At 42.6% G+C, this 14,185-nt stretch overlaps 2 protein-coding genes across 2 annotated transcripts in view; one reads left to right on the plus strand and one right to left on the minus strand.

The window, feature by feature from the left end:
* The first annotated feature begins 549 nt into the window (after positions 1–549).
* Positions 550–4,799, plus strand: LOC139389920 (purinergic receptor P2X, ligand-gated ion channel, 2). The gene is made up of 12 exons (XM_071136954.1): positions 550–689; positions 1,483–1,618; positions 1,925–1,996; positions 2,274–2,349; positions 2,463–2,559; positions 2,689–2,769; positions 2,889–3,036; positions 3,363–3,493; positions 3,773–3,863; positions 3,997–4,062; positions 4,172–4,249; positions 4,695–4,799. The coding sequence occupies exons 1-12, from the start codon at positions 550–552 to the stop codon at positions 4,797–4,799; spliced, it is 1,221 nt and encodes a 406-aa protein (XP_070993055.1).
* Positions 4,800–7,309: 2,510 nt separating this feature from the next.
* Positions 7,310–14,185, minus strand: part of LOC139390048 (polymerase (DNA directed), epsilon) — a 28,892-nt gene continuing 22,016 nt past the window's right edge. Inside the window, exons 37-47 of the mRNA XM_071137159.1 lie at positions 13,766–13,970; positions 13,354–13,527; positions 12,905–13,030; positions 12,342–12,474; positions 11,990–12,188; positions 11,707–11,838; positions 11,195–11,388; positions 10,750–10,950; positions 8,599–8,724; positions 8,269–8,358; positions 7,310–8,133 (exon numbers count right to left, since the gene is read on the minus strand). Of these exons, the coding sequence (XP_070993260.1) occupies positions 8,014–8,133; positions 8,269–8,358; positions 8,599–8,724; positions 10,750–10,950; positions 11,195–11,388; positions 11,707–11,838; positions 11,990–12,188; positions 12,342–12,474; positions 12,905–13,030; positions 13,354–13,527; positions 13,766–13,970 (1,700 nt within the window). The 3' untranslated portion in view covers positions 7,310–8,013. The remainder of the gene's footprint in view (positions 8,134–8,268; positions 8,359–8,598; positions 8,725–10,749; positions 10,951–11,194; positions 11,389–11,706; positions 11,839–11,989; positions 12,189–12,341; positions 12,475–12,904; positions 13,031–13,353; positions 13,528–13,765; positions 13,971–14,185) is intronic.

The following is a 14,185-nucleotide window of genomic DNA, read 5'->3' on the forward strand; positions in this document are numbered from 1 at the left end:
TCTACAATGTAGAAAATAGTAAAAATAAAGAAAAACCCTCGAATGAATAGGTATTTCCAAACTTTTGACTGGTACTGCACACACACGCACGCACGCACGCACGCATGCACACACGCACACACACACACACACACACACACACACACACACACACACACACACACACACACACACACACACACACACACACACACACACACACACACACACACACACACACATACACACACACACACACACACACACACACACACACACACACACACACACACACACACAGAAATAAACCATCAGGAATAAAACTGTGCCGCCTAATCAATTTTATGCTATGTATTATTGAGAACAGTACTACAGGGGGTGAGGCAGAGAGAGAGAGAGGGAGAGAGAGAGAGAGGGAGAGAGAGAGAGAGAGAGAGAGAGAGAGAGAGAATGCGAGACAGAGACAGAGTGAGACTGACTCTGACTCATTACATAAACTTGGAAGTATCTGGGAACAAGTCACTCAGGACCTCATATCTGAACAGACAGCTAATAAACTCAGAAATCACAATGGGACTGCTTGAGTTTATTAAGGATTATTTTCTTGGTTTCTGGGACTATGAGACCCCCAAGGTAATGGTGGTTAAAAACAAAAAACTTGGAGTCATATATAGGGGGGTTCAATTTCTTGTGATCACCTATTTCATCTGGTAAGTACTGGCCTCCTGTTTATGCATGCATAAAAATATACAATTTGAAATGGTATTGTCTTGGTGTGTAACTATCCTGTTTCTTGTTGTTGTGATTCAGTATTTATGTTGCATTATCCATGACCTGCCTTGGATATTGCAGATACTGTGCCTAACAAGGCAATGTTAAGTCCGGTATTGGAAAGCATAAGAAGTAAAGAATGATAACTTAAACAAAAACATTGGTTGATTTTCAAGCTCAGATCAAATGTTCTGTCAGTGGACCCATATTTTTTGCTTTCAATAGCTATACTACCCATAACACTGTGATGTGAAATGAATCATTTGCTGAGAATAGCCACTTTGTGGTGAGGAAATGCCTTTCACTCGCAATCAAATCTCCAAACAAATATACAGCATAATTGATGGTAAGCACATAACGATTGCTGTGGTCAAGACGGACAACTGTAGTCTCGCTGGCCATCATTGTGTAATGTGATCCAAATTGACCAATTTTCATCGATTTTCATTTTCCTGATGGTCCTTGACGGAGATTTGTGTCTGTCTACTCATAAACATCAAATCTCAGCTTTTACAAACATTTTCAAACATTTAAAATCAAGTTTCAAATGTTTAAGTATGCCTCAAAGTCATTAGTATGTCACGAAGCCCAAAATAAATGAACTGAGATCTTTATTGTCTGAATGAGCGCAAGTGTGGGCGTGCATTAAAGTGCAATTCAAATCACTTGGAAAGACTGGATTTGTCCACAGAACAGAAGGTACTCTGTGGCTGTCATATCACCCTTCTACAGGTATGTCTTTATCAGTCAGAAAGCCTATCAGGACAGTGAGACGAGGCCAGAGAGCTCAGTCTACACTAAGATGAAAGGCACAGCCCTGCAGGGTGACCACATCCTGGACATGGTGGAATACGTCCGACCCTCAGAGGTGAGCCCACACTTTTGACTGGTACTGTACATTTTGCTCAGTCGCACGATCACTGATTAAGAAAACAGACTGATTTACAAATAATAATGAGTCCGTCAGGAAACACGATGATTTGTAGATCAGTCCGTCTGCGGTCATCCTGAACATGCACGTTTGGCTCTATTCATCAAGCAAGGATCATGGGTAAAAATAGGTGTCAAAAAGATGATGCAATATGTAGCTATACTGTATGTTTTCTACATGTAGCCTATGTGATTAGTTACCATTGTGTGCTGTACTTTTTTCCCTGTGGCATTTCACCTCTAGGGCGGTGACGTGATCAGCACAATACTGAGACGAGAGGTCACACACAATCAGAGGCAAGGCACGTGTGCTGAGGTGAGAGGTCTCAACCATTGTCCACACTCATGTGTCCTCCTGAAACCAAAAAAAAAAACAACTCAATAAAAAATACTGCAGTCATTTTACATGGATCAATTCTAGGGCTTTAAATTAAGTTGTGTGCCTCGCTCCATACTCTACTATTGCATCTCGCACTGTCTCCTGGAAAAGCTCTGTAAGATAATGTGATATATCATTACCACTACCACCCCACAGCAGGACAGCTGGGAAAAGCTGATCATGTCTAAACAATGATACTTTCCTCTTTTCTTAGCATTTCACTGTTCCCAGTGCCAACTGCTCAAAGGATGCTGACTGCACCTCAAGGGAAGTGAACTTTGATGGCAATGGTACGGACTGAAAAAGAGGAAACTAAGTGAAAAGTCCCACTAAGCCACTTCTATGAATCTGTCTGTCAGTAGATGGTCCAGCTAATGCATTCAGTCTGATGTGTTTCCTGTAGGACAGAGAACTGGGCGCTGTGTTCCCTACTACAACCAGGCTTTCAAGACCTGTGAGATTCAGACCTGGTGTCCTATTGAGGACTATGCCGCAATATGGTGAGGGTCAATATCAACATGACATTTTAGATAGTAGGCAGTCACAAACAAAACGACTGTCTGCCTAGTCTGGAATAAGTCACTTGTAAAATCATAAAATAAAGAGAAATCTGTTGTTGTGGCCTTCAGGGAGCCGGCATTGGCAGAGGCCATCAATTTCACTGTTTACATCAAGAATGCCATCCATTTCCCCAAATTTAAAGTGCTGAGGTATAGTATGAACCCCCTCAACAACCCACACGCATGCACGGCTGTAAAGGGAACTGTTTCCCTGTTAATATGCAGCCTCAACTGTTTCTGCAAGCAATTCTCTCTTATCTCTTTCGCAGAGGAAACATCAAACCAAACAAACGAAATGGGCAGAAATATCTGAATAAGTGTCATTACAATGAGAAGGAACACCCCTACTGCCCCATCTTCCGGCTGGGCTACATCGCAGAACAGGCCAGGGAGAAGTTCAGCGAGCTCTGCAGGACTGTACGTTTACACCAGCAATCTACATCCAGACAGTGACACTGTATATCCCATTTTACAAATCATATTAAGCATAGAGAACCCTTATTATTCTGGGCTCACATGAACGACAGAACACATGATCTCAGTCTAGCGTCTCTAACAATATGTGTGCGTGTGTGATGTTTCAAAATCAGACGGTGTTTACAGATCATGGAAATAAGTAGCTAAATAGATAATGGCAATCAAAACTAATAGAAACAATCCACATTAAGGAGGAATGAGAAGATGTGTTGGATAGAGCGGCTGTAATGGTTCAGTTAGACAGCTCATCAATTGTGTCCTGTCAGGGGGGAGTGATTGGAGTGTTCATCAACTGGAAGTGTGACCTTGATCTGGACCCCTCAGAGTGTACCCCCACGTACTCCTTCCGTCGCCTGGATCTTCGGAAGAACCTGCCCAGCTCTGGCTACAACTTCAGGTGAGCCTCTTCATAGCATCTTGTGAACGCCTGGGTTGTATTCATTAGTGCACACGATAGCAAAATGTTTCGCAACAGAAACCAGGAAACGTGTGTCTTATTCGCCAGGTTGGTTTCTCTCTGTTTTAGTCCATTTTCTTCGGTTTGGTGCCTAGTGCACACGATCATGTCTTTACTATTGCCATCTCATTGACATGACCTACTGTAACGTTTAAGACGATCTCTGCTGTAACTTGGTTATGAAGAGGCATACAGGTCTTGACTTGTAAAATGGTCTAGGTTTGCCAAGTATTACAGTAAGGACGGAGAAGAGTTCCGGACACTTATCAAGGCCTTCGGGATTCGTCTGGACGTCATAGTTCATGGACACGTATGAAGTTCCTCCTTCAACATCCTTCATCAGTACTCAATTAACCATTAACCAGTTGTTAAGAACGATTACTCTGTGACATAAAGCGATATGGACTCTGTCAATCTCATTTTCTGCAATACTTCCTCTCCAGGCTGGACGATTCAGCATCATCCCAACTATCATCAACACAGTGACAGCCATGACATCTGTTGGAATAGTGAGTTTGATTCTCAGCACTCCCGTGGTGTGTGTGGATGTCGTCTGTTTGTATCAGTTTCCTACCATCTCCGAGTTATTCATTGATATATTACTTTTCTTCATTCCAGTGTTCCATTATCTGTGACTGGATCATGCTCACGTTCATTGACAAGAACGATATCTACAGTGACAGAAAGTTTGATGACGTAAGACAATAACAAGTTGATTCCATGCATTCATGATCATATTTTCTTTTGCTAACCATTTTCTGCTATAGCACTTATCATTGCACACCCAGTTAGGTCATTTAGTTCCCAAAGAATATGGTAGTGTGTAGAAGTGTGTGTATTGTGTAAAAGTATTTATATAATATTGTAATAGTTTAGCCTTAGTCCCTACCTGTGTGTTAATATTGTTCTAGCGTGGTTTCCTGAACTCAGTCCTGGGGCCCATCCTGGGTGCACGTTTTGTTTTTTTCCCCAGCACTATACAGCTGATTCAAATAACCAACTCATCATCAAGCTTTGATTATTTGAATAGTGTAGTGCTAGGGCAAAAACCAAAACATGCACCCAGGGGGCCCCCAGGACCGAGTTTGGGAAACCCTGGTCTAAAGTAATGTTATGCTATTCTGACTGTATATTTCTTCAGGACAGTAAAGTGCCCAGCCCCAGCCAGCTCCTCACAGTTCCCACAGAATTCACCATCAGCTATGGCTCCAACCACTCAGACCTGTCAGAGGGAGTGGCCCTGTGATGTCCTGCTGCTACAGTGCTATTTGGCCACATGCATGGAGGATGCTATTCCTCAGACACCTGACTGTTGGACGGACAGACACACAGACAGACAGACAGGACGGCCTTTCCCCCAATCGGTCTCAGACGTCCGCAGAAAGGCCTCTGACGGGTCCACCTCTGCGGAATTGAACTGAAAGACAGCCAAGACTTGATGGGTTAGTGTCAATTCCATGTCAATTCCTGTTGGTTCAGGAATTGAATTATACACCAATAAATAAATTCCATGTCCAGTTCAATTGACAGGGACTGAAATTATACTGTTAAACCCAATCTCAAATGATTGCAAATTGTTTGAATTGAACACAAGAAAAATAAACCAAATCATTTACAGCAATCAGCTAAACATGTTGGAGGAAATGTTTACTAAGAACCCTCTTTCCACAGTCTAACCCGAACCAAGTCAATAACTGTATACTGTAATCTATATATGCAAACATAACAATAAATGTCTAACCAACTTGTAACGTGATTTCTGCCAGTCAATCATATACATGTCAGATTGGAAGGAATAAGAAAACAGGATTTTTCTGGTTTGAAAACAGAAAACTAGAACTATGCGTTTCAAAAGGCTGACCATTGTAGTATATATACACACACACACACACACACACACACACACACACACACACACACACACACACACACACACACACACACACACACACACACACACACACACACACACACACACACACACATATACACACACAGACATATTTTTAAAATACATTTTCCTTTATTTCCCACAAAACCTACCACCCCTCCCCTAATTGGAGTAAACTAATAAACAAGAACACTTAGGCTTCTACTTCCAACTTATACATACTATATACATTTTACGGACATAATCTATTTTACAATAGTTATATTTAGTTTGTTTTTAGTCCAGGCCTTCCTCTAACATCTATTTCTGGTGTCCATCCAGTTTGATTTTTGATTTTGCCATATATTTTTATTAACTGCTATTCCACAAAAGTTCTGAACCTATATACATTTTACAGACACAGTATATTTTACATGAGTTGTCTTCTTATTTGTCCCAACCAGCTCCATTCAACTCCTCCCATCTCTCTCTTAACGCCATTCATATTGGATTTCTATTTGCCATATATTTTTCCAACTGTGCTGTGATACTTCACAAAAGTTCAGAACCTTTTTATTCCTATCGTTTCTACAGATTGTGAATTAAAGACAAACATCATTGCTACAAGTATTATTATAATATTGATCGATTGTCTAGGACTTTTCAAATAACCCAGCAGTGCTATCTGCAGCGTTAAGCTCCAGGTAAATGTTGCAATTAATCATGACTTTTAATAATTGGATCAATCAAACAAGATGACACAGTATACTATATTCAGGGAGACAATATTCTCTGGGACTCAGATTGCCTCCTTCAATGTTCATGTAGATTACTGATGCTGAGCATATACGGGAATAAAAAGGCACAGAGGTCCAAGAGGAGAGCTACACTCAGAGCTCAGAGAGAGTAATCAAATAATGATTACATTTCCCACAAAATGGTTTCTATAACAAGATTGTGGGACATCCATCTGGACTCGTGGAGAGTAATAGAAACATCGATAGTGAAAAGGACTGACGTCTGAGGTCTAATGGATCAGTGTCTTACGCAGTCGATGGATTGCTGTTGTCTGTCGACAGCCACAATGACACTTTGGAACTAGATGATATGAACACACAGAGTCAGATACCATGGACGCAACAAGAAAAAGCAAGACAATGCTATTAATGCTGTTTTAATGCAGAGTTCTATATTTATTTCATTTTGGAACATTCAAAGTAGACACCCTTCTCCGTTCAATTGCATTGGCATTTTTTCCCCCCCTGCCACATTCCATAGGAAAACAAAGCGTAAAAAGTGACATCGTAAATATCTTGAGCTCTGTATTTCACTCCATCGTTTAAAACAAACTGTCGGTCGGCAGGGAACCAACCCAATGCAACCAATCTAATTGTGAGACTCAGCTCCAGTGTAGATGTGAAATTAGATTACTGGTCTGAGAGAGATGCCCATCAAAGTGAGTTCTCTGGAACAATGAGGTTATCGTGATGGAGGTAGATGGGTTAACATAATTTTCATCTAGACTGGGATATGCCATAACGAGTAGATGTTTTCTTTACAGATGACAACAAAGGGAGCCAGGGATGAATGTGCACTCTTCCTCATCATCCTCACTCCAGATAGGCTAAACCAACAAATGCTAAAGCCAAGCACTTCTGCACTAAACTGGCATTTCAATTCCAGGCAAATCATCCTCACAATATCAGCAATATAGTAATGATACAACGTTGGTATTGGAGCAGCAGGCTCCGATAGCCTTCTGTGTTCTGGTTACACTGAAACTCACATCTAATGGATCTCCACTAATTGTCTATGACCCTGAAGACTGGGGTTCAATCCCTGTGTCCACCCCACATAATTGTATTTTAATCTTCATTAAATAAAAACTCTGACTATTCCTCTGAGCCACATTAGCATCCAATTACAGAGGAAGGAGAGTCACCATGTTATGTTTAGGAATGGTGGGGTTTCCTGATCTGGGCAGCAGCACTCAATGAGTGTTTAAATGTGCACTAATAATTCAATATTGAACAGAAACTGATAAACGGGACTGATAGAGGATCTCACTAACTCTGCCTTCAGAAAATGTGCATTGAAAGAAACTGTCCATTGTGTACTCATTACAAAAAAAGATTTATTGACAAAAATATTAAGACAATACGAAACCCTTGACCAGAGGCCTATAATTTCTCTCATCAATAAGCATTCCTATACAAAGTCAAAACACCATATCTACAATTTCGCATTGAGACTGGAAAGCTGATTGACAACTCATTTACATTTCCAGTACTTGAGTGGTCAAGAAATGTATGTTTATGTTGTTTTTACAGCTACAGTATAGAAAAGCATAGAGGAATAAAGATGCATTATCATAATTTATTGTCACATCAAAGCTCTGTCTCAAAGTGAGCAATATTCCCATTCTGTCCATTCTGCAATTAAATATCTCCAGCAGGTGACATCTGGGTGAATTTGTCCAATAAGAAAAAGCCTGCGGTGTGCTTTAATGAACACAACCCTGGTAACTGACAGGATCTCCAGATACACCCACAAAAGCCAGTTTCAGCTCACAGACTCAGACTATGGCTCATCATCTAGACTGGCTTATTTGTGGACTCATGACCAGTAGCCAGTCAATGGTCTCTTCCAGGAAGTTCATGTTGTAGTGTGCGGCGATGTTCCGGAACACTTTGATCTGCTCTGAGAAACTCTGTGGATGGAGAAGAGGAGACCTTTACAAATCAGAGAAAACACAATGGTTCATAACCTTTGAATTTAAGATATTATAGTGGGTGGCACATCGTTTTAACACGGCTAGGGATACATGGGTTGGAGGAGCACAAACCTTGGTGGGGAAGGTGAGTTCAAAGTCTCCTGCACAAGTGCAGTAAAGAGGCATGTTGGCCTCCTTCACTCCTTTACACTTGGCACAAGCCTGCAAGGGAACGCAAGGCACGTTTTTACTTCCCAGGGAGACACGGTCACAATTCCTGAAAACAGTAGTTACTAAGTAGTGAACCTGGGTTGTGTTCATTAGGCACCAAACTGAAGAAACAGGCAGGGACTACCTGAACTTCTCCTTTTGAAAACGTATTCTGTCGCTTTCCTTAATGAACACGACCCAGGTCATATGAATCCCAAAGGATGCGTCAGATATGAGGTTTTGTTTCCTCACCAGGTCCTGCAGAGTGTAGCTCATGAGTTTCTTCTGCAAGGCCTCCACCAGGGCCATCTCAATGGACTCAGTCTCATACTGGGTCTGGCAGTTGGAGCAGAACCACTGGGGCAAAACAGAGCCGTCCTGTGAGCACCGAACAGATGATTTACATAGTGAACACGAAAGAGCACGCACACACAATTTAAACCAAATTGAACATGTTTCATTATTTGAGACAAAATCAATTTAATTTGAATTATATTAAAATAAGTGTTAATTCAGTATTGTTGTAATTGTCATTATTACACACACATACAGTGCCTTGCGAAAGTATTCGGCCCCCTTGAACTTTGCGACCTTTTGCCACATTTCAGGCTTCAAACATAAAGATATAAAACTGTATTTTTTTGTGAAGAATCAACAACAAGTGGGACACAATCATGAAGTGGAACGACATTTATTGGATATTTAAAACTTTAACAAATCAAAAACTGAAAAATTGGGCGTGCAAAATTATTCAGCCCCTTTACTTTCAGTGCAGCAAACTCTCTCCAGAAGTTCAGTGAGGATCTCTGAATGATCCAATGTTGACCTAAATGACTAATGATGATAAATACAATCCACCTGTGTGTGATCAAGTCTCCGTATAAATGCACCTGCACTGTGATAGTCTCAGAGGTCCGTTAAAAGCGCAGAGAGCATCATGAAGAACAAGGAACACACCAGGCAGGTCCGAGATACTGTTGTGAAGAAGTTTAAAGCCGGATTTGGATAGAAAAATATTTCCCAAGCTTTAAACATCCCAAGGAGCACTGTGCAAGCGATAATATTGAAATGGAAGGAGTATCAGACCACTGCAAATCTACCAAGACCTGGCCGTCCCTCTAAACTTTCAGCTCATACAAGGATAAGACTGATCAGAGATGCAGCCAAGAAGCCCATGATCACTCTGGATGAACTGCAGAGATCTACAGCTGAGGTGGGAGACTCTGTCCATAGGACAACAATCAGTCGTATATTGCACAAATCTGGCCTTTATGGAAGAGTGGCAAGAAGAAAGCCATTTCTTAAAGGTATCCATAAAAAGTGTTGTTTAAAGTTTGCCACAAGCCACCTGGGAGACACACCAAACATGTGGAAGAAGGTGCTCTGGTCAGATGAAACCAAAATTGAACTTTTTGGCAACAATGCAAAACGTTATGTTTGGCGTAAAAGCAACACAGCTCATCACCTTGAACACACCATCCCCACTGTCAAACATGGTGGTGGCAGCATCATGGTTTGGGCCTGCTTTTCTTCAGCAGGGACAGGGAAGATGGTTAAAATTGATGGGAAGATGGATGGAGCCAAATACAGGACCATTCTGGAAGAAAACCTGATGGAGTCTGCAAAAGACCTGAGACTGGGACGGAGATTTGTCTTCCAACAAGACAATGATCCAAAACATAAAGCAAAATCTACAATGGAATGGTTCAAAAATAAACATATCCAGGTGTTAGAATGGCCAAGTCAAAGTCCAGACCTGAATCCAATCGAGAATCTGTGGAAAGAACTGAAAACTGCTGTTCACAAATGCTCTCCATCCAACCTCACTGAGCTCGAGCTGTTTTGCAAGGAGGAATGGGAAAAAAATTCAGTCTCTCGATGTGCAAAACTGATAGAGACATACCCCAAGCGACTTACAGCTGTAATCGCAGCAAAAGGTGGCGCTACAAAGTATTAACTTAAGGGGGCTGAATAATTTTGCACGCCCAATTTTTCAGTTTTTGATTTGTTAAAAAAGTTTGAAATATCCAATAAATGTCGTTCCACTTCATGATTGTGTCCCACTTGTTGTTGATTCTTCACAAAAAAATACAGTTTTATATATTTATGTTTGAAGCCTGAAATGTGGCAAAAGGTCGCAAAGTTCAAGGGGGCCGAATACTTTCGCAAGGCACTGTACATATGTGTGTGTATGTATGTATGTATATACGTATACACACACACACACACACACAAATAATCTTAATATTAATAATAATATTAATAATAATAATAATAATAATAATAATAATAATAATACGGCCGATTAATCGGTATCGGCTTTTTTTAGTCCTCCAATAATCAGTATCAGTGTTTAAAAATCATAAAATCGGATTGGATGAGCTGTAGGGGGGGGGCACTGACCTGTGCCACAGAGGGGTCCTTGCAAAGGTCGAGGTCGCGGCAGAAGTTGCAGTGGTGGCAGATGACCTCGGGCAGGATGTAAGAGTTGCAGGGGTCGCGGAACTGGGCTTCCTCCGAGAACTCACCCACATCTACCAGACGCAACAGGTCCCTCTTCAGCTTGTTCACCTGGTTCACTATGTTGGCATCCAGGGAGAGGACCTACAGGGGAAGGTTGTGTTCATTAGGCACCAAACGGAAGAAAACAGAACTGAAATGCTAATTTTTGTTTTCCGTTTTGAAATGGTGTGCACTAATGAATACAACTCTGGCGTGAATTCACTAGGCACAAAACAGAAGCAAAACGGGTTGAAACTGGGAAACTAAGAAATTACACATTTTCATTGCAAAAATGCTTTGCTACGGTGTGCACTAATAAATATGACCCTGGTTCCCAGTCACTGACCTGGCAGACGTATTTGATGAATTCCAGGGCTGGGTTGCTGAGAGGCAGGTGGGAGCCAGGCAGGACGGGGAACATTTCCGAGGGCTGGGTCACGCTCCGGGTGCCTGTCACCTTCTTCTGGATCTTCTGGGTGATGGTGAAGAAGTTCTGGGTCAGCTCGCTGGACACATACTCTTGAGAGAAGGAGATCATACCTGTGGAGGAGAGACGGCTTATTTTCATCTGTAGACTGCTAGACTGGATAGGTGGGGAGACTATTGAAGGTTATAGCTGGCTAATAGTCAGGTATTGCTGGGTTTTCCAGTGTAAGCCAGCTAGGGGAGACTATCGAACAATGTAGCTGTCTAGTAGTCACAGGAAGTAAGTGGTGGACAGCAATGTAAAAGCTATTTGGAGATTAGACACAAACCAGATCACCTTAGACACCCGTGGTGGTCACTCCTCTGTTTTCACACCAAAATAACTTTGTTTATGTCTGCGTATGGTTGTGGTGCCGCTCTCTCGTTACTTACCGGGAAGTGCTGTGGAATCTCCTGCTGCCTGCTGGGAAGTCTGGCTTCCGCCCCGCCTCTTAATGGGCGTGGCTCCCGGGGCATTGCGTCTTAGCTCCTCCCGCATGCTGTGGTAGATGGCAGCAATATAGGCTGAGAGGAAAGAGGAGACATGGTAAAAGACAGACGAGCACAGGAAATCAGGGAGCTGTGCCCACGGACCCCCTCCAACTTCATTCTGGATCAAACACTGTACACGTGCTAGGCTAATGATGACGATGCTTGCGATAGTGCGCTGGCCTACCGGAGATGATCATGAGGAAGTATTTCTGACAGGAGGCGGTCTGAGGCAGATACTGCATGATGTTCCAGCTGCTCTCGATCAGCTCCTCCACCTCATCCACCTCTCTGGCTCCATCCTCCTCCTCCTCGTCAGGTTCCTCCTCGTCCTCGCTGCCCTCCTCCTCACCATTCTCCTTCCCCTTCTTCTGGGCTGTCCCGTTCTGAAAGTCAATGTAGGTAGTGAGTGTCATTTCAACCCCAAATATTTTCATTGGTTATGAGACATAGGAAAAACAACACACACATCCGTTAAATATGAAATTAAATTGTACTGGTCGCATACACATATTAGCAGAAGCAGAACTCGAAGGTACCTCTCCATACAGGACGCTGGAGGGCAGTTTGCCCTTCACGCCTCCATAGTTGGCCAGATCCATCCACATAAGGAACTCCCAGCAGCGAGAGAAGGAGATGGAGAGGGAGTGGAAGATTTCCCGCGAGTGAATGCTGAGGAAGATAAAAAATAAATAAAAAACCTCAGTCAGAACAAGTTGAACAAAAAAGAAAGTTCATAAAACAAAACCTTGCCTACTAATTTATGGTTAGTGCTTGATCCCACAGGGTGACGGTATGTTTGGCTGCATGAAATCAAAAAAAGGTGACGACTAATTTCCACAAACCTTCACCCCATGCGATCTAGCTCTGAATTTATTAAACGTTTGTTTATTAGGTCTAGAAATGCTTGATAGACAGCATATTGATACGTTATAAAATGAAAAAGTACTTGTGTAGAGGCATTGTAGTACATTTAACCTTCATTTTATTTAACTAGGCAAGTCAGTTTTGAACAAAATTCTTATTTTACAGTGACGGCCAAACCCTCCCCTAACCAGGGACGACGCCGGGCCTGCCCTACGGGTAGGTTAGCTAACCCAACCTGTTGGTGATGTACTCCACGTAGCCGATGGCGTCGTCAATCCGCCGCTTCTTAGTGCAAAGGAGGATGCGGTTAAAGTTCCCGTACACCACGGTGGAGCCCAGCCGCTTGAACTCTGCCACCAGTCTGAGATAGGAGAGCAGAGAGAGCCATTCATCAAGGCATCCAACGTCAATACATGACAGACCGTTTAGAATTAGAATACATTAATACAATTCGAGTAAAATTGTTATTTCCGAATTTTCAAAGTTGGGAGAGGAAGATGATCTACAAAATAAATTGTTTTGTGTCCAATCACATAAAACGATACCAACAATAAGAATTCTGATCATGTCATAACCCCCCCCCCCCCCCCACAGACAAAGCTGCATTTGAAATATCTACAGTTGACTCCAATGGAAACAACCAAGGGCCAAGTAGAGTTGTGTGTGTTGGGCAGTGTCACTTACTGGAGGAATACCTTCTTCATCATGTTATGTAGGGTGCGGTGCAGCGCCGGGTCGTAAAGCAGCGAGCTGGGCGAGCGCAGCCAGCGGTAGAAGTGCATCACCTGGTTGTCAGCGTAGACGTTGTGGTACCGCGTGATCTCCCGCACCCAGCCAACCACCATGCTCTTCAGGATCCTGCTCGCAGACAATACATCCAATCAAATCAAACTTGATATATAAAAGTACATTATTTTAACCTGTGCTGGGCTACAGTGCAAGGAAACGTTTAAAAAAAAAAAATAATTTAATTTAAAATCAGCAACAAAAAAAACACGCAGGCTAGTTAGTTTAGAGGCGAAACAGGTTGCTTGAAGGATCTGGGGTGTTTCGAGGTGTCGGCGGCAGTGGTTGCATGTTATTACGAAGCGGTCACCTGAAGGTGTTGGAGCAGAGGGCGGTCTCGTCGTAGCTGGCCACGGCACTGGCGCCCTGGTTCCCCGACATCATTTCCTCCAGCGAGGCTTGCTGGATGACGTCAAAGCTGACGCCCAGGCTGGCTCCTCCCTCCATGTCGTTGACATGCTGCGACTGCAGGATGGTGTTGACAGCCAAACTCTGCAGGTCCAGCTCCACACACACTGAAACACAGTAGAACGACAGGGGAAAGCAGGTTGAAAACTAGTTGAAAGCATATTTCCAAGTTGTTTTAAAATGTACCGCATCACCGGTTGCTATGTACAGCTGATTAATTCCTAACTACAAGACAATGGTTGGGGCTACTTCAATGTGTCAGTGTTGTCCATAATGTTTGTATTAGAGCGGGGATGATAACCCTAATAATTACAGGCAACAT

The sequence above is a fragment of the Oncorhynchus clarkii genome, chromosome 30 (assembly GCF_045791955.1).
Source record: "Oncorhynchus clarkii lewisi isolate Uvic-CL-2024 chromosome 30, UVic_Ocla_1.0, whole genome shotgun sequence".
In the NCBI taxonomy this organism is placed as follows: Eukaryota; Metazoa; Chordata; class Actinopteri; order Salmoniformes; family Salmonidae; genus Oncorhynchus; species Oncorhynchus clarkii.